The 17873-nt window shown below is 62.2% G+C and overlaps 1 protein-coding gene across 1 annotated transcript in view; it reads left to right on the plus strand.

The window, feature by feature from the left end:
* SH3TC1 (SH3 domain and tetratricopeptide repeats 1) overlaps window positions 1–17028 on the plus strand; it is a 26753-nt gene extending 9725 nt beyond the window's left edge. The window contains exons 10-19 of the mRNA XM_034670981.1: window positions 230–231; window positions 1123–1256; window positions 3372–3413; window positions 5064–6728; window positions 8789–8969; window positions 9903–10053; window positions 11217–11339; window positions 12015–12165; window positions 13022–13218; window positions 15899–17028. Of these exons, the coding sequence (XP_034526872.1) occupies window positions 230–231; window positions 1123–1256; window positions 3372–3413; window positions 5064–6728; window positions 8789–8969; window positions 9903–10053; window positions 11217–11339; window positions 12015–12165; window positions 13022–13218; window positions 15899–16156 (2904 nt within the window). The 3' untranslated portion in view covers window positions 16157–17028. The remainder of the gene's footprint in view (window positions 1–229; window positions 232–1122; window positions 1257–3371; window positions 3414–5063; window positions 6729–8788; window positions 8970–9902; window positions 10054–11216; window positions 11340–12014; window positions 12166–13021; window positions 13219–15898) is intronic.
* The last annotated feature ends 845 nt before the right edge of the window (window positions 17029–17873 follow it).

Below are 17873 nucleotides of genomic sequence, written 5' to 3' on the forward strand. Positions count from 1 at the left end.
CCTCCAGGGTGACGGGGCGGGTGGAGAAGCCCTAATGATCCCCCCTGCTCACTCAGCACGTGTTGACTGGGCATCCGTCCTATTCCAGACCCTGTGTTCTCATCCTTTGCTTAACGAACAACCTGGTGGCCACGCGTTTCTCCCTCTTTTATGGGCACGATTTCAGACTTAGGGAGAAGTTGCGAGGAGAGCATAGAATTGCCGTCATCTCTTCACCCACATCGCCCAGATGTGAGCATGTTGTGACCCTTGTTTTCCCCTTTCTCCTCACGTGTGAACCCCCATGCGAGTTGGCAGTAACATGCTGCCCCCTTCCGGGCGAGCGGCAGGCACGTCCCCGACACCAGGGCCCCCCCCACCGCGTCCCCACGAGCAGGACACGACCCTGCTGCCAAACCACGCTCTGCAGACCACACTCGGATCTTGCCGGTGTCCCAGTCATGCCCTCTAAACCCAGAGAAAGTTCCAGACCACGTGGCACCGGCCTCGCTTCCTGAATCAGGGACAGTTCCTCTCCTTGTCCTTAGGGACGTCGCGTCCCTGAGGAGCGCGGGCCTGTTGTTCCCAACGCCGTCTGAGATTTTCTAACTTCTCAGAACAGCTCCTTCCAGTTTCAAGTGCTTTTCAGAACTTCCTATTACGCTGCTGATCTAGTCCTTCAGCCGCAGATCGCCTGTTCCTTCTCTCCCTGCTCTGCCTCCTGTTTCTCATCTCCCTGACTTGGCGCAGACTTGTGCCGGTGTCAGTGGGGGGCGCTGCAGGGGGCACCCATGCAGGCTGAAAGCGGAGCCACAGGAGCTCAGGATGCGAAGGGACTGATTCTGCCTGCAGCTGTCACCACCTGCCTTGCAGGGGAAGGAGCATTTGAAGTGGGGCTTTGCAGGCTGTCTAGGAGCTCACCTTCCCAGGCTGCCATGGCCCGCTGGGTCCGCAGCAGCCTCTCCAGCCCTTGGGCGTCTGTCTCCAGCCGGCTGAGGCTGCCTTGAGGGCAGGATCTATTTTGTTTCTGTCCTGTGTATTTGTCACAGCAGAGCAGGTGTGAGGGGCCTGTTGGTCACATGAGAGAGTGGGTCTTCCTTAGGAAACGTGCTGTCTTCAATAAAGCACCTTCTTTTTTTCTAGGCTGGAAAATGTGATTTTTCTCAATGAGGAAGAAAGGTCATTCTTCAGCAATGAAGGACGCTTTTCTGAGGAGGACGCCAGGCAGCTCCTGAGCAGGGCTTCTGGCGCAGACGTCTGCACCGTGTACAGCCTGGGTAGGTATGGGGGTTCCGGCACTGGGGCGCTGCTCCTCCCATGCCTCCCACGGGCTGTGGGGACGTCACAGGCCTGCAGCTGGCCACCCCCTCCAGCCGGGTGCTCAGGACGGTTTTTGTGGGCAGATTGCCAGACGGACGGGAGGGCTTGGAGCCTGACCGCTTTCCCACTGGGCCGCACCAACTGGTGGCCACCAGCTCCGGAAGGCCCTGGGCTCTAGCTTGCCAGCGCCAGGCCTAGATGTGTTGCTGTTCCTTTGATGGAGCGTGATGGCTCTGGCTTCCGCGCTGCTCACGGCAACCCCTGCCCGCCGTTTCCCTCCTAGCAGGCCCAGCTTCCTCCGTCAGGCCACAGAGTGAATGAATGCCAACCCCTGGGCACTTACAAGGGACCAGCAGATGCTGTGGCTGCCTCCGGGACTTGTAGGGGCAGCAGACAGGCCAGACTCAGAGAGGGGACAGAGAAAGGGGCAGGGAGATGCCCTCAAATGGCCCCGAGGCTCCCTGATGCCTGAGGAGCGCTGGCCTAAGACCCTGTGGCCCAGGGCGGGGGTGGCGTGCAGGCCTGGGGCTGGCCCACTGCCCACGTGCCGCCTCTCGCACAGTCTGTGTGTGACCGTTCTCCCGCCACAAGATGCGGGCCTGGCCGGGTGGCCTGACCACTGGGTACCGGGGCTGGACCCCAAGGCTGCCGCCCCCTAAAGACAGTGCTGCTCCCTTTTGCCACATCGCCCAGTCCTCAGGGAAGACAGTGCCACAGGGGAGGTGCGGGCCACGTCAGTGACAGAGGGAATGGCACAGACCTGCTGGTCGCCTGCCATGGGCGTGCCATGCTAGCCCGTTCCTTCAGCCTGGGAGTGGTGGGGAATACACGTGTGTACACACACATGCACACGTGCATGCACACACCATGCGTGACACACGTGCACACCTACACATAACACGTGTACACACATCACACGTACACGTGTGTGCACATGCATGGGCAATACCTACACATCACGTGTACACACCAATACACCACACGTGCACACATGTGCGCACACCTACACACCACGTGTACACACGTGCACACCTGCACATGCACACACGCACACCTACACATCACGTGTGCACACACGTGTGCACACTACACACTACATGTATACACGCCTGCACATGCACACACATCACACACATACACGCACACCTACACATCACAGTGCACGCACCTACGCATCACATGTACACACCAATACACCACACGTGCGCACATGTGTGCACACCAACACACCACATGTATACACGCGTGCACACATGCACATGCACACACATCACACACACGCACACCTACACATCACGTGTACACACGTGCGTGCACACAAGCACACACATCACACGTGCACACACACCTACACATCACACACCTCCACGTCACACACACACACACATGCATGCACACTGCTCGCGGCCTGTGTGCTGACACGCTGCGGGAGCTTCTCCACCAGCAGCGGAGTTACGTATTCTCGGGCCCCCCCACATCCTGGTTTCTCTTCCCAAACAGGCAAACTTAGATTCAGCTTAGCGTATAAGGCTTAAGCCAGCCCCGCAGGGGATGTCTTCGTTTTTAGGAAGGCTGTGGGCACCTCTCAGTGTGTGGGGGGGAGCGTCCGGGGGTCCTGTTCCTCCGGGGGCCCCGGCGCGTCCCGCGAGCCCGCGCGTTTGTCATACCTGACTTCACAGCTCATACATTTCCCAGCCAGCTGCTAGCATCAGCCCATTTTCAGGAGGTGGAAAGCGAGGCTTAGGGAGGGCCCAGCCCTGGCATGAGGAAGGGGGGGGGCGCAGGTGGAGTTCCCCTGTTCCCCGGGAGAGCCCGTGAGACCGAGGGCTGCCCCTGGTGTGGAGCGCACCCCTATTCCCAGAGCGGTGATGGCAGAAGCCCGTGGCCTCTGGGAAGGGTAGGAGTAGGGCAGAGCCTGCAAGATGGGGATCCTCAGCCCCTTGACCGGGGGATCCCCAGCCCCACTGCCGCCCAGGCTGCTGGAATGTTCCTGTCCTAGCACCACCCCTCCTGACATGGCCCCTCCCAGAAGTGCTGGCCGAGGGTGACACTTCTCTTCTCTACGATTTCAGACAGATTAGAAGAAGCCGAGTTGGAACAGCTAGAAGAACAAGGTAGGTGCTTCCCACAGGGCAGAGTTCCTGTGGGACGGGGCAGGGCCTCGGGATGATGCCAGGCAGGGGCTGCAGAGCTGGGTACAGATGGGTGCTGCGCGGGGACCTCACACCTCTGTGGGGGAGGGGAGGCGGGTAGGGCGTCCTTCCCTGCAGGGGAGGTGAATGGGGTAAAGGTGACGCTCCCCCCTGCTGGTGTGGTGGGTCCCCCGTGAACACGCCAGCCCTCCAGCAAAGTGGGGCATCTCCTCCATTATCCGAGACATTCCTGGCCCTCCTGCCCTGTCCCCAGCAAAGTGGGGTGTCTCCGCCGTTGTCTGAGCCATGCCTGGCCCCCTGCTCTGTCCCCAGCAAAGTGGGGCGTCTCCTCCATTGTCCGAGCCATGCCTGATCATGGGTTCCTCTCTTGAAACCTAGACTAGCTGAAATTCTCTGCTTTGAGAGGGTAAAGGAGGTGCAGGGCCTGTATTTGGGGCTTTGTGCTGACAAAACCCCCCTAGGACCTGCGTCTTCTTCCCCTGGGAGCTGGTTGGGGAGACCTCTCCCCCCTCCACACCGCCATCTCATCTCCCCACAGAGGGTCTACGTCGGGGAGGTCCTGGGGACTTGAATGCCTGAAGCCCCTTTGGGGTTCCCTGGGAATGGGGTCCACCTAGATGCAAACAGGGAAGGGCCACGTTGGGTACTGGAAAAGGAAGGTTCCAGATATTCCAGGGCTATTCCTGGGCCCTCCCTGCAGCCCGGGGCTTGGCTGAGTGAGGGGAGGCAGGACCTACCGGGTTCGGGGGTGGGGGGGGCGCATCCACACCCACACGTTAGGTAGTCAGGCCAGACATTTTCCCCTGAACCACACTGAATTCTTTTTTATTCCTAGCCTTTGCAGACTAATTTTCCCAGCAGGAAGCATAGCTGTGTGCTCCTCGGCCCTGAATGTGCCCTCGGGCACTGACTCCATCCAAAGCCAGCAGTCCGGTGGGCGGGCGCTTTGGGGCAGCAGGTGTCCCCAGATTCTCCATCACCTTGTCCCTTTAGTAGCTGTGGGCCTCGGATGCTCAAACGAGCCAGGGGGAAGGTGGATACCCTGGGAGCCGTTCCTCATCTTTACTGCCAGACGTGGTCCCAGGCGCGAGCAGGACGGAGGGACACAGACCTCGCTGGCCTCCAGCAGTGCGGGTTTCCTCTGCTCTGTGGGTGGCTTGTGAGCACGTGCTGACCCATAGCTCTGATTGGCTCGTAATGATTTCACAGGGGTCCTGCACCTGACAGGAGACCCCCAAGCCCTGGAAAATCCCACGGAGGCGGCTGGAGCCAGGAACGTGGACAAGTCTGTCCATTAAGTGGCTTTAATTCTTTCTGGAGGGAAAGGGACTGAATAATCACTGAGTGGTGCTTTCAAATGGGAAGCATAGGAAGGGGTTACCCGGGTGAGAAGCTTGGCCAGACGGATCCCTGTTGTTGTAACCATGACTGTGTTCCCACCGAGTGCTGGGTGCTGGGCTCTGGGCTCAGCATTTCATGTAGATCTCAATGCTCAGGTCGGGGAGGCTCAGGCAGTAACTTATGGGGACACTGAGGCTCTGAGGGGTGTCCCTACCCCAGCCTGGACCCGGATCAGACTCTAACCCATCTGGGGGTTTTGGTGCTTTACAGAAATGCCCCTGCCTTGCCTGCACCCAGAGCCATGCGAGACCCTACAGAAGGTGAAGAATGTTCTAGAACAGTGCAAGTCTGGCCAGGCCTGCCCTGAGGAGCCAGTGTCCTGGGGTCTGTGCACGGCATCCAGTGGTACAAGCTCACCGGACAGCGAGGAGCCCTCCTTCTGCTTGGACTCGGGGGCTGACTGGGCCCACCCAGAGGCCCTGGGCTCGCTGCTGCTGTTCCTGGACGCGCCTGGGTACAAGGCCTGCTTCCGTGGCCTGTATGACCCTGCCCTGCCGGGGCTGAGTACCTTGTTCTGTGGCTTCACCGACGAGGAGGTGCTGGCGGAGCTCCTGGCTCAGGCCCGGGGGGTGGCCAAGAAGGCCGGCTTCCCCATGGCCCTCGCCAGGCTCTGCTTCCTCCTGGGGCGGCTCTGTGCACGCAGGCTGAAGCTGTCCCAGGCCCGCGTGTACTTTGAGGAGGCTCTGGGGGCGCTGGGGGGCCGCTTTGGCGACCTCTTCCTGGTGGTGGCCGTGTACGCCAACCTGGCCACCGTTCACCTGAAGCAGAAAAACAGGGACAGGTGCGCGCAGGTCGTGCCCAAGGCCTTGGCCCTGCTCCTGGGGACACCCGGCCATGTCTGCAGCACCGAGGCCGAGTCGGAGCTCCTGAGGCTTGCCCTGCGGCGGGCCATCCTCGGCCGGAGCCCCCACGCCGAGGCCCGGGCCTGCTTCCTGCTGGCGCAGCACCACGCTCGCCTCAAGCAGCCGGAGGAGGCCCTGCCCTTCCTGGAGAGGCTGCTGCTGCTGCACGGGGCCTGGGGCTCTCCGGAGGCCTCGTGGCCCGCGGCCGGCTACCTGCTGCTGGCCGACATCTACAGCCGCCGCTGCCTGCCGCACCTGGTGCTCGGCTGCGTCCGGGTGGCCTCACTGCGGGCCCGGGGCTCGCCGGGCAGTGCGCTGCGCAGCGTGGACCTGGTCCTCCGGAACTCTCCCCGGCTCCACCGGCCGCCCTCCCAGACGGCGCACTACCTCAGGCAGGCGCTGGCCTCGCAGGCCCCGGGCGCGGGGCGGGCGCTGCGCGGCCCCCTCTGTGCCAGCCTGGCCCAGCTGCACAGCCGCCACGGGCAGCAGGCCCGGGCCATCTCCTTCATGATGCAGGCCGTGGAAGCGGCCACGGGGGCCGGCGGCCGCCTGGCCGTGGACTACGTGGTGGCGCTGGCCTGGCTGTACGTGCTACACGGCCAGAGCCCGGTGGCCCTGGACATCCTCGAGTCCGTCCTGGACGTGGCCGTGGCCAGTGTGGACCAGGAGGGCGTGGTCGCCAACATGGCGGCCGTGGCCCTGAAGAGGATGGGCAGGACCCGGCAGGCGGCCGAAGGCTACTACCGCGCCCTGCGTGTGGCCAGGACCCGGGGCCATCTGAGGAACCAGGCGGTGGCCCTGGCCAATTTCGGGGCCCTGTGCCTGCAGGCGGGCGCGGAGGGCCTGGCACAGCACTACCTCCTGCAGGCCGTGAGGCTCTTCTCGCGGCTGCCCAGCAGCGAGTGCGGCCAGGACTTCACCTGGGTGCTCCTGTGCCTTGGCCACCTGTGCACCCGCAGGGCCCTTGCCCGGCAGGGCAAGTGCTACTATGAGTGGGCCTTTCTGGTCGCCGTGGAGACGGACCACTTGGAGGGTAAGCGTCGGCCGGGCCCGGTTCCCGCCCCGCTCTTCCCCGGGTCTGGGTGGCGCACGCCGGGTTCCTGGAAGAAAACGTGTTCTCTTTCCATTTATGCCCAGAGCACGCCCCGGGGTTTGCGACCCCGTGACAAGTGGTGGTTTTTCCACCATGGAGAGCGTTGAATGACGGAAGCCCGCAGAGACTTGCAGGTGCCTTGGAGGCTGGCTGGGCGCGGCTGTCGGGGGAGCGCGCCAGGCCCTGTGCCGGCTCCGCTGTAGACAGCACCCGCATGGGCTGGTGGACAAGTGCGGGAAACAGATGCCCAGGCCACGAGAGGCACACGGGGTGGTGCTCGTGATGTCGGGAGCCTCCTGGCCCTGACTCATGGGACCTGAGGGTTGAGGAGGGTTTGGCCAAGCATGGGATGGAGGGCAGGCAGGGGGCGCAGCCCGTGCAAAGGCTCTGGGGGTGAGTAGGCGGGGCCCTTCAGGGAGATGTGAGTTTGGGAGGGGTGCATTGGGTGGTGGGTGGTGAGAACCTTGGCTTGGGGGTTGGTTCGGCAGGGGCCAGGGAACCCAGGCTATGGCCTGGCATTTACCCTGAGAGCACTGGGGAGCCATTGAGTGATACAGGACACTCACTGAGCCCGGAAGGGGACCCTCTGGACCTGTAGGGGGAACGAAGAGCGGGGTCCCCGGATGCACCCCGCAGCCTCGGGCAGGTTCTGGCTGTGCTCACAAGGCCTGCTGTCCCCTCCCCCCACGCTGAACCTCGGGGACACCGAGGGTTGCTCTGCCTCCTCTCTGAGCTGGTTTGTAGTGTCTTGTCTCCCTGGGTTTGCCTGTTGTATCGAGGTTGACCTTTGTTGGCATAAATGGTTCATCCTCTTCTGCGATCCTTTCATTTCTGTCAGATTAGTGCTGGTGTCCCCTCTGCTACTGCTGATTCTGACCAGTCACACCTTTCTTCTGCTCTGGCTACAGAGGAGTCCGTTTGTCCATCTTCCCAAACATCCATCATTCGGCTTCATTCATTTTCTCTCTTGGCTTTTCTGCTCTCGACGTTACTGTTTTATCTTGGCTCTTGAATCTCGTTCCTTCCTTTTGCTTGTTCTGGGTCTACTTACCTCCTCTTTGTCTTGTGCCTCAGGTGGAAAGTTACATTTTTTATCTGAAGTTTGTCTTCTTTTTCAACGTAGGCATTTGCAGCTCTAAGCTTCCTCTAAACGCTGCTGTCCTGTGTCCTGTAGGTGTGGGTCCATCGTGCTTGTGTCTCCACTCAAACTACCTTCTTGTTCCCATTGTGATGTCTTCCGCGAGCCGCGGGCTGTTGGGAGCGTGTTCTTTGCGCCTGCATATTTGTGAATTTCCCGAACTTCCTTCCTGCTGATTTCTGGTCTTATTCCGTGCTTTGTGAGACGTCCGTCCCCTCACATGTACTGAGAGTTGCTTTGGGATTTGGCATGGGGACTGTTTCGGAGAGCAGAATGTGTGAGGTCGCTTGGGTCACAGGGTTGTTCTGATGGTCTGTGTCCTCATTGATGTCTGGATCGGTCTAGTGGAGAAAGCGCTTGACCCTTCTCAGGCCCCTGGTTCAGGCGAGGCAAGTAAGGCTGTGGGCGTGGAGCCCGGCCTCCTGAAGCCGGCTCTGCATCCCAGCCCCACCATGCACTGTGTGCTCCAGACTCGGGACTCGGCTTCAGACTCCATGTGCCCGCCTGCAGCACGGGGAGGCCGGCGCTCCCTGCCCGGTCAGCATGCTCTGAATGCCAGGAGGGATTTTGGGAAGCTGAGGCAGGCAGCCTGGTGTGGTGGGAGAGGCTGACCAGGACCCCCAGGCCTGGGAATTGTGGGAGCGGTCAGCACCGTGTCTGTGACCAGCCCTGCCTGGGCTCATCACGGTGCGCCCATTGGCTGCACACCTTGAGCAGGTGGCCTAGCCGGTCTGGACTGTTTCCCCATCTCCCATGACCCCACCTGGAGGCACAGAAGAGGCAGACACACAGCAGGGGCCTTTGAGCCCTGCAAACGTCATTGCCGTGCCCGACGGTGGTGTCCCCCCGTCTCCCCGCGCAGGCCAACTGCGAGCTGTCCAGCGGCTGTGTCACTTCTATAGCACCGTCATGCGCAGCGAGGCCCAATGTGTCGTCTACCACGAGTTCCAGCTCTCACTGGCCCGCAGGGTGGCTGACAAGGTGCTGGAGGGGCAGCTCCTGGAGACCATCAGCCAGCTCTACCTGTCACTGGGCACCGAGCGGTGAGGACACCAGCCCCAATCCCGGGGCAGCCTCTCCTCCGGGACCGTTTCACCCCTAGTTTCAGACAGTTCTGAGCCAGCAGGCCCGGGGGTCATCCCGACCGGGGCTCGAGGCTCCCAGGACAGGTGTCCTCCACCCACATACCTCCCGACCTCCCGGTGGAGGCAGCCTGTGCATTTCTGGGCTGTTCTTCCTGTCCTGGTGGCTTTTGAAGCTGGCCCCTGCCTGTCCCGAGTCTTCTCCGGCCAGCCCAGCTCTGGGCCAGGCAGCCTGTCCCCAGCTGTCCCCTCCGATATAAGGACAGTGGCCATGGGAACCTGAAGGATTGTCATCGACCGAGAGGTAGCTGGCTGGCCCACCTGCTTCCCTGGGCAGAGTTTCAGGGTCACCTGTCCATGGTGACAGATCAGATGGGGCAACAGACAGCCCGGGATGATCACCGATTACTGCCCCCCCAAGCTGGGGACTCACTGAGGGGCAGGGAAGGAGCCACGGCCCGTCTCAGCCTGCACCCCATAGCCTTGGGCCTCAGTTTCACAGCAGGACTAATGGACGGTGACCTTGAGCAATGTGTCTCAAACTGGGGTCCCCGGATCAGCAGCGTCCACCCCACCTGGGAGCCTCCTGGGAATGCACATTCTCAGCCCCCACCCCCGACCTGCTGAGTCCGAAGCTCTGGGAGCAGGGTCCTACAGTCATACCTGAGTTCGAGAGCCACTGGCCTAGGTGGTCTCTGAATCTCTGCCCAGCACGGGTGTTCCCTGCTGTGCTGGAGGGGTCGCATGCCCGTGTCTGGGGAGCGGGGGCAGAGACAGGGTGGCCCGCTCCTCCTGCTGTTCCCTCCAGACAGCCTCCTTCGGTTTTGCCCGAGGCGTGGAAGCCACCGGACGGGCACTGGGAAGGGCCCGCTGACCGTCCGGCTCTCACTGCAGGGCCTACAAGTCCGCCCTGGACTACACCAAGCGCAGTCTGGGGATCTTCATCGACCTGCAGGAGAAGGAGAAGGAGGCGCACGCCTGGCTGCGGGCCGGGAAGATCTACTACATCCTCCAGCAGAACGAGCTGGTGGATCTGTACATCCAGGTGCGGGGGCGGGGCGCGCGCACACTCCCCCCCCCGCCCCCGCACTCGCTCCCCCGTCCCCAAACCGCTGCGGGCCTCTGCTGCCTCCGCCACCCCCACCCCGACCCCCGCTGCCCGGCACCTTCCACAACATCCCGGCCCCTGGGGCCAGAGGCCTGTGCCGCTCTCCGTGCCCACCACTGTGTTGGTACACAGCAGGTGCTCAATAAATGCGCAGAGGATGTGTTCGCTCGACTGACACACGGAAGAACTTGCTTCAGCAGCACATGGCCTGTCTCCTTAAAAAACACATCCATCACAGGGGCTCCATTTCCAGTTGCATCCCCAACATGACATGGTTTGGAGTAGATTGACAGTCGTGAGGCTCATGAGCATTTCCATTTTTGAGCACCTGCTGTGTACTTCCTGGGCCAGGGGCTGAGGGTCCCAGATGGGGAGCTGATGGCTGAGAGGGAGCAGGCAATTCTGACCATGCTGACTCGGGGCTGCGGGCAGGGGTGTGGTGTGCAGACAGGAGCCGCCGGCAGGGTGAGCGGAAGCTGCTCTGAGTAGCAGGGTGAGTGGGGCCACCTGGGAGGAGGGGGTCCCGGCAGAAGGGTTCTCGGGCAAAGGCCAGAGGTGCATGGGAGCACGGCAGGTTCTGGCTTGCCCGCGGGGGCTGGTCCACTCTCGTCCGCTCTTGGTGTTAGCTGAGCACCTGTTAGGCGCCAGGCATCTTGCTGGATGCAGCCTAGAAGCGACAGCCTTAGCCGCCCAGTGGGAGAGAGGGGCAGGGTGCTGGCAGGTGTTGCCGAGGGCCGCAGATGGAAAGTAGAAGGGAAGCTGGAGGAGAGAATGCCAGGGTCTGGGAGTGGCCAGCGGGACTCCGAGGCCCCCTCTGAGCTCGGTCCCAGACTCCTCAGCAGCCCACACCTGCCGACTCCCAGGGCCCCTGCTGGATGGGGCTCCCCCTGGGACGTAGTGGGACCTGATGTCCCCAGCTGCACAGGGACTGGAACCAGGCCAGTCCCTGCTGAGGGACGGAGGTGTGGGAGAGGAAACACACACCCAGCGTTCATGTTGTGTGTCCTCAGGGTGGGCTCAAGGGTCTGGGGGCGGCTGCGGAGGCTGTGAGCTCCCTCCAGAGCACTGTGGGTCTCATGAGAGTCTCTGCACGCCCGCAGGTGGCGCAGAATGCGGCCTTGTACACGGGGGACCCCAACCTGGGGCTGGAGCTGTTTGAGGCGGCTGGGGACATCTTCTTCAATGGGACCTGGGAGCGGGAGAAAGCCGTGTCCTTCTACCGGGTGAGCTGGGTGATGAGGGTGGGCCTCAGGGGCGGGGGCACAGGAGTGGGGCTCGGAGGCCTCCCACCTGGACGAGGGCTGCCCCATGCACTCGCTTTGTTTCTGGGTGGTTTTGCCTGGGGTGATCTTGACCCTTACCCCAACCTGTGAGTGACAGAGAAAGGAGGGACCGTTAGAGAGACAGAGGACCTCAGACAGCTTCAGTCTTGCAGACAAGGAAGCGGAGGCTCAGAGGGGCACAGGACAGGGACAGCACGTCAGTGGGGGGACCAGCACCAGGGCCCAGGACTGCAGGACCCTCCCAAGGAGGCCAGCTTCTCCCCGCCCGCCCAGCTCGCGGTGCGCAGCTCTGCCCTGGGGTACAGAGAAACACGTATTTTTAGATCTCGGAGGGGTGTTGGACCCTCCTGCTCGGGCTCTTATCGCCCGGGGGTTGGGGAGCTGGTCTGAGGTTACTGAGATGGGCCGCAATTCATACCCAGCTTGCTTGCTCACGGCCCAGTGGCCCTGGGGCTGTCAGGGCCTCTCCAAGCTGACCTTCCCCTCGGGGGCCAGAGCTGAATAAAGACACAGCGGGAAAATGAGGTGGAACCCCCCTGCATGTCTGGGACTCTGGCGGGTCCTGGGCCGGGCAGCCGCTGCAGGTGAAGCCTGACCTGCCTGCCCGTGTGGCAGGACCGGGCGCTGCCGCTGGCCGTGACCACAGGGAACCAGGAGGCCGAGCTGCGTCTGTGCAACAAGCTGGTGGCGCTGCTGGCTGGACTGGAGTCGCTGCACGAGGGCCTGGAGTTCGCCCAAGTGGCCCTGGCGCTCAGCATCACCCGGGGTGAGCCCTGCACCCCGCCCCGGCGGGGCCTCCGCTTCCAAAAGCTGCAGGGTGGGCAAGGAAGGGGACAGCTCGGGACGTCCGTGGGGCTGCTGGGAGCTGCTGGGGGCCACCGTCACCCCTGCTGGGGGGGCGGGGCTAAGCAGGCCCCAAATCCACCCCAGGGGATGGTTCGGGGCCTCTCAGGACGTGTCCCACTCGCGGCGTGGCTGGGCTTTCTTTGTGGCCTCTGTGGCTTCCTCCGCCTGTCTGCCGGTTGACCGAGAGGCTGGCCGGTGTGCCTTGCATTCTGGACACCCCAGGCTTCTCTCCAGTCCCTGCACATCGGTGTGCATCACCGCACTCAGCCAGCCCCACTGTTCTCCGGTGGGCGGATCCCGGTCCCCTCAGTGCCGGGCACCCTCTGTCCCAGCACCCCAGAGAGAGGCACGCAGTCGGTGCGCAGCAGGGTCTGTGTGCAGACCCACAGTGCTCGGTTGGAAAGGGGAGGGACCTGAAGACAGTGGGGTCTGGCCACGCCCCAAGGGTGGGCGGAGGGGGGCTGCTAATACACCAGGAAGGGTTGTCTGCAGGTTGGCTGGAGTCCCAGTGCTTGCGATGCACAGGCTGTCTGACGTTGGGGCCTGCGTCACCCCCTCCAGGTGGCCGTGTGCAGGCACAGAGCTGGGACCTCCCTGACGTGGACAGGGAGCAGGCAATATTAGGCCCACTGTGCAGATGGGAAGACGGAGTCTCGGGACCGGAAGTGACAGGCTAGAGCTTTGAGACGGTGTGGGCATGGGGGCTGCAGCTGGCCCGTGCCCCCCCAGCCCCTGCCGCCGTAACCTCACTCGCACCCCCTGCCCTGTGTCCGCAGGGGACCGGCTGAATGAGCGAGTGGCCTACCACCGGCTGGCTGCCCTGCACCAGCGGCTGGGCCACGGCGAGCTGGCGGAGCATTTCTACCTCAAGGCTCTGTCGCTCTGCAGCTCGCCCCTGCAGTTCGAGGAGGAGACCCTGTACTACGTGAAAGTGTACCTGGTGCTTGGCGACATCATCTTCTACGACCTGAAGGTGGGTGGGGGTGGGAGGGGGCAGGGCTCGGGGCCCTTGGGGCCCTCTTGTCGTGGGATCCCACGCAGAACCCCCGGCCGGAGCCCCGCCCTCCCCCAGCCTGATCCCGGCGTCTCCCTGGAGCCCTAGGCCGGGCCGTGAGGAGAAGGCACGGTCAGCAGACACGGTCCCAGCTCCCACACAGGCCAGCCCTGCCCTCCAGAGCTCAGCGTCCCTGGGGAGGCTGACGTGTGAGCAGACATGGGCCTCCATGGGGTGAAAACAAACAGAAAGGCATGTAGTCCAGGAGCTTCCTGGAGGAGGTAACTGCAAAACTGAGTTTTAGCAAATCAAGTGGGAGTTAGCCCCCCAAAGTAGGAGGGGGACAAGGACATCCCAGGGCTGGGGGAGGAGTCACCACTGTCCCGAGACCCACATTGTAAGGTGCTGCCCAAATGCTGGCACCTCCTCCAGGAAGCCTGCCCCTGTGGGCAGAGTGATTCCTTCCTGGAATCCCGAGTCACAGAGAGGGAAACGGGCTTGGGATTGGGGTGTGACCTGCCCGGGTTTGTAGCAAGGACACCACTGCAGCAGCCTGGCTTAGTTCCCGCCCTGTCGGAGCTGGAGGAGCCGGAGCTGGGGCCTCTCTCCCATCTGCTCCCAGCCCGGCAGTGGACATAGACCAGAGCCTGGAAATGTCTCCATCGCTCGCCTATGCAGGCAGATGTCCCATCGTCCCACCCTGGGTATAGCATTGCACTGCACAGCATACCTGCTCCATGTTGGCTAAAGGGGAGGGCGCTCCAGCCTCACCTCCCCGCTGAATGGCATCTAGGAGCTGGGGGTGGGGGGCACTGGAAGACCCTCACCCAGTTGCTGGCCCACAACTCCCTGCCTGAGGCAGCCTTGGCTGTGCACTAGTGACACCTGGTGGTTAGAGGTGGTCACTGCGGCCCCCTGCTATGCCAGAGCCAGACAGTTCTTGGGGGAGCCTTGGGCAGTGATGGGTACTGCGACTTAATCTCACTGAATTCCAGTCTCTGTGATCCAGGGTCTGTGATCCAGGCTCAGTGCCATCCAGGCTCTGTGTGATCCAGGCTCAGTGCCATCCAGGCTCTGTGCCATCCAGGGTCTGTGCGATCCAGGCTCTGTGTGATCTAGGCTCAGTGCCATCCAGGCTCTGTGTGATCCAGGCTCTGTGTGATCCAGGTTCTGCAATCCAGGCTGTATGTGACCCGGCCTCTGTGTGATGCCAGCTCTGTGTGGTTGGCTCTTCACATGCTTTACTGTTCTAGAGGAGTGGTGCCCCACAAGACAGGGCAGAGACTGGGGCCAGGCGTGGTCAGTTAATCAGAGCATGGTGGGGATCCAGGTCCTGGGACCCTGGAACCCATTCTCTCTGACTCAGTGACCCTGCATGCTCCTGGTCTGTATCTGCTGTCCCAGGCTAGGCTCCGGGCTTGGCCCTCCCCCATTTAGGGGCCGTGGAGGCTGGTGTCGGGCAGGACTGTGGCCCACCTTAGCTGCACTCCTGATGCCCAGAGCCCTAGGTCATCTGTGACATGAGCTCCTGACCCCTGGGCCATCTGAGGATGGGGCCACATAGAGCTTAGAACCCCAGGTTCTGTGTGATTGATTACTAAACAGCTCTGCACAAGAAGGGGAAACTGAGGCTGGGGGGGGTGAACAAACTTGTCCAAGATGGGAGTCAGGGAGCTGGGCCCAAAGGTACCTGACCTGATGCCCAGGCTCTGAGGACAGGACCTTATCTCTCCGTGGTCTCACAGGGCAGGAAGGAAAGGTCCCCGGGCCCAGGAGGTTGGGTCAGGGGGCTTCCCAGCTGTGCCAGGAGCACCGTCAGCACACATCGTCATTCACCACAAGGTCTTGGAATTCCATCAGGGGCCATGAGCCGACTTCATCCCCTCGGGCACACGCCCAGGAGGGAGAGAGGTTCCTTCGTGCCCCCCATACGGACAGGTGTGCACACACATACACACAGATTCACACCACACCCCAACCACCCACTGTGGCCAGTTCCTTAGTTGGGATGCCCCCTCCTCCAGGAAGCCTCCCATTCCACCTCGGGCTGGCTCAGGTGCCAGCTGGGGCTCCCACAGCCTGCTGGTCACCCCTGTAGTCAATGTGGGCCCCAGAATCAGCCGTGTTCCAGCCTCGCATGGGGTCTGGTGCCTGGTAGGGGCTCGGGAGTGTGTGTTCAACTGCTATGCGAATCTGCTTTTATTTTCTCCCGAATCCTCGCTCTGTGTGGGGCAGTGAGGAGCCAGGGCTGCTGACTTTGGGCTTGTCCTCTGTTTCAGGAGCTGTCTCGAGCAGTGGAAGGAAGGCCGGGTCTGGGTTTTATTTTATTTTTTTATTTTATCTTTTTTTTTAAGATTTTATTTATTTATTTATTTGACAGAGAGAGAGCACAAGTAGGCAGAATGACGGGCAGAGGGAGAGGGAGAAGCAGGCTCTCCGCTGAGCAGGGAGCCTGAGGCGGGACTCGATCCCAGGACCCTGGGATCATGATCTGAGCTGTAGGCATCTGCTCAAGTGACTGAGCCACCCAGGCGCCCCCGGGTCTGGGTTTTAGAGTGCTCCCTCGGGAGGAGCTGGGTGGACAGCACGGGGAGGCCGGGCACGGGTTCACAAGCCCCCGCCCGCACCCCGACTTTGCCTGACACCCTCTCTCCGTCAGGACCCCTTCGACGCGGCCGGCTACTACCAGCTGGCGCTGGCGGCGGCTGTGGACCTGGGCAACAAGAAGGCCCAGATGAAGATATACGCACGCCTGGCCACCATCTACCACAACTTCCTCCTGGACCGCGAGAAGTCCCTCTTCTTCTACCAGAAGGCCAGGACCTTTGCCACCGAGCTCAACATCCGCAGGGTCAACCTGGTCCCGGAGCGGGGCTGGGGGCGGGCGCCCTGGCTGGCCCCCAGTGCCCTGCCCTGAGGACCCCTGTCCCCACGGGAGTGGGCTCCCCGCCTCTCCTAGTGTTTCTGTGAGGCTCAGTTTCTGGGAAACGGAGGCACAGAGGTGGGGGGCACATAGCAACACGTGATCTCGCAGGAGCCCACAAGGCCCCTCCCCTGCTCTGCCTCCAGGGGTGTGTCCAGGGACTGGGCCCCGTCCCCGGGGACCCGCCCTGCTGCTGCACCTCGTCCAGTGCGATGAGCTGGAAGGACTGACCTGGGCCAGGCCCCCTGCCGGCCCCTCAGATCCCAGTTCCCCCAAGTCAAAGTGAATACAGTGGTGAGATTCCCTGGGCGTCTTCTCCTTGCCGGTGCCCTTGCTGTGGGTCCGGCTTGGGCACTGCCTCTGGTCCTCAAACTGACTTCACTGGGCCTGCACGGTTGGGACTGTTCCTGTCTCCATTTCCAGTGGAAGGGACGGAGGCACAGAGAGGGTCGGTGCCTGGCCCACTGTCACACAGCAGGTTGTACCACCTGCCTGCCTGCCTAAAGGGATGCGTCTGCCATCCTACCCAAGGGCAGGTCCAAGAAGAGGATGGTAGCATGTCAGTGTCCCTCCCGAGGGCAACAGAAACAGGGCCAGGGGAGGGTGGCCCAGTGCCCCCGACCTGAGTGTCCCTGGCGCAGCCCCCCCAGCCCCGTGTGGGCTCTGCTGCTGAGCGTGTTTAAGGCTCATCTGGGCCGCCAAGCGCCAGGAATCCTCCATTTACAGGCAGGGAAACTGAGGCTCAGAGAGGCCATGGGTCTCCCGGCTGGCTCTCACCCACTCGGCGTTCTTTCAGTCTCCTCTTTTTCTTTAATTTATTTTGTTAAATAAGGTGAAATTCACATAAAATTAACCATTTAAGTGGACAATTTGGTGGCGTTTTGTGTATTCACAATGACGTGCAGCCCCACCTCCCCCTAGTTGGAAAACATCTTCATCTCCCCGTGGAAACCTGTGCCCTGAAAAGGTCACTTCCCGTTCCCCCTTCTCCAAGACCCTTCTTTAGCAGAAGGGGAAACTGAGGCCGCCAGAAGGACTGGCCAGTGGGGTAGAGCTCTGGGTTTGGCTCCGTGCTCAGGAGAGGTGGCAGACCCCGGAAGGCCCCAGGGAACGGGTCCAGGGAATCTCCACCATCCTGCCTGCCCCTGGAGTTTCGGGGAGCCCCCAGTCCCTGCTGGTCTCCGAGGTGGCCTGCAGGCCCCACTCAGTCCTCTCCCGCCAGGGGGCAGCAGAGAGCCTTCCAGAAGCTGGAGCAGAGAGGCTGCCGGCGGAACCTTCCAACCTTGACCCCAAATTGCCTTCTCACGGGTGTGGAAAGCGGGAGGAGGCCGTGCTGTAATTGAAAACAGGACGCCCTGCTGACTCGTGCTGGTGCAGCGGGCAGCAGACGGCACAGTAACCCCAGCACAGATATCCGAGGTCACTGACCGCTGGGCAGCCCCTGGGCCTGGGCCTGCGCCTGCAGCCACCCCACAACGGGTGGGACCCGCCGGCCGGGTCACTTGGGGCCCACCACCCGCCTGAGAATCCACGCCTTCCCTGACCTCCCTTGAGCTGTTGCCCCCACCCCTCCTACCCAGGGTCCCAGCCCCCCACCCCCACCCACCAGGACCCCAAGGCCCCAGGGCAGCAGACCTGGTGGTCCCAAGGGAGCTTTGGTTGTCCAACCCCTCTGTTCCCATCCTAGCCCCCCACTTAGAAGCTGGGGATT

The sequence above is a fragment of the Ailuropoda melanoleuca genome, chromosome 11 (genome assembly GCF_002007445.2).
Source record: "Ailuropoda melanoleuca isolate Jingjing chromosome 11, ASM200744v2, whole genome shotgun sequence".
Taxonomy (NCBI): Eukaryota; Metazoa; Chordata; class Mammalia; order Carnivora; family Ursidae; genus Ailuropoda; species Ailuropoda melanoleuca.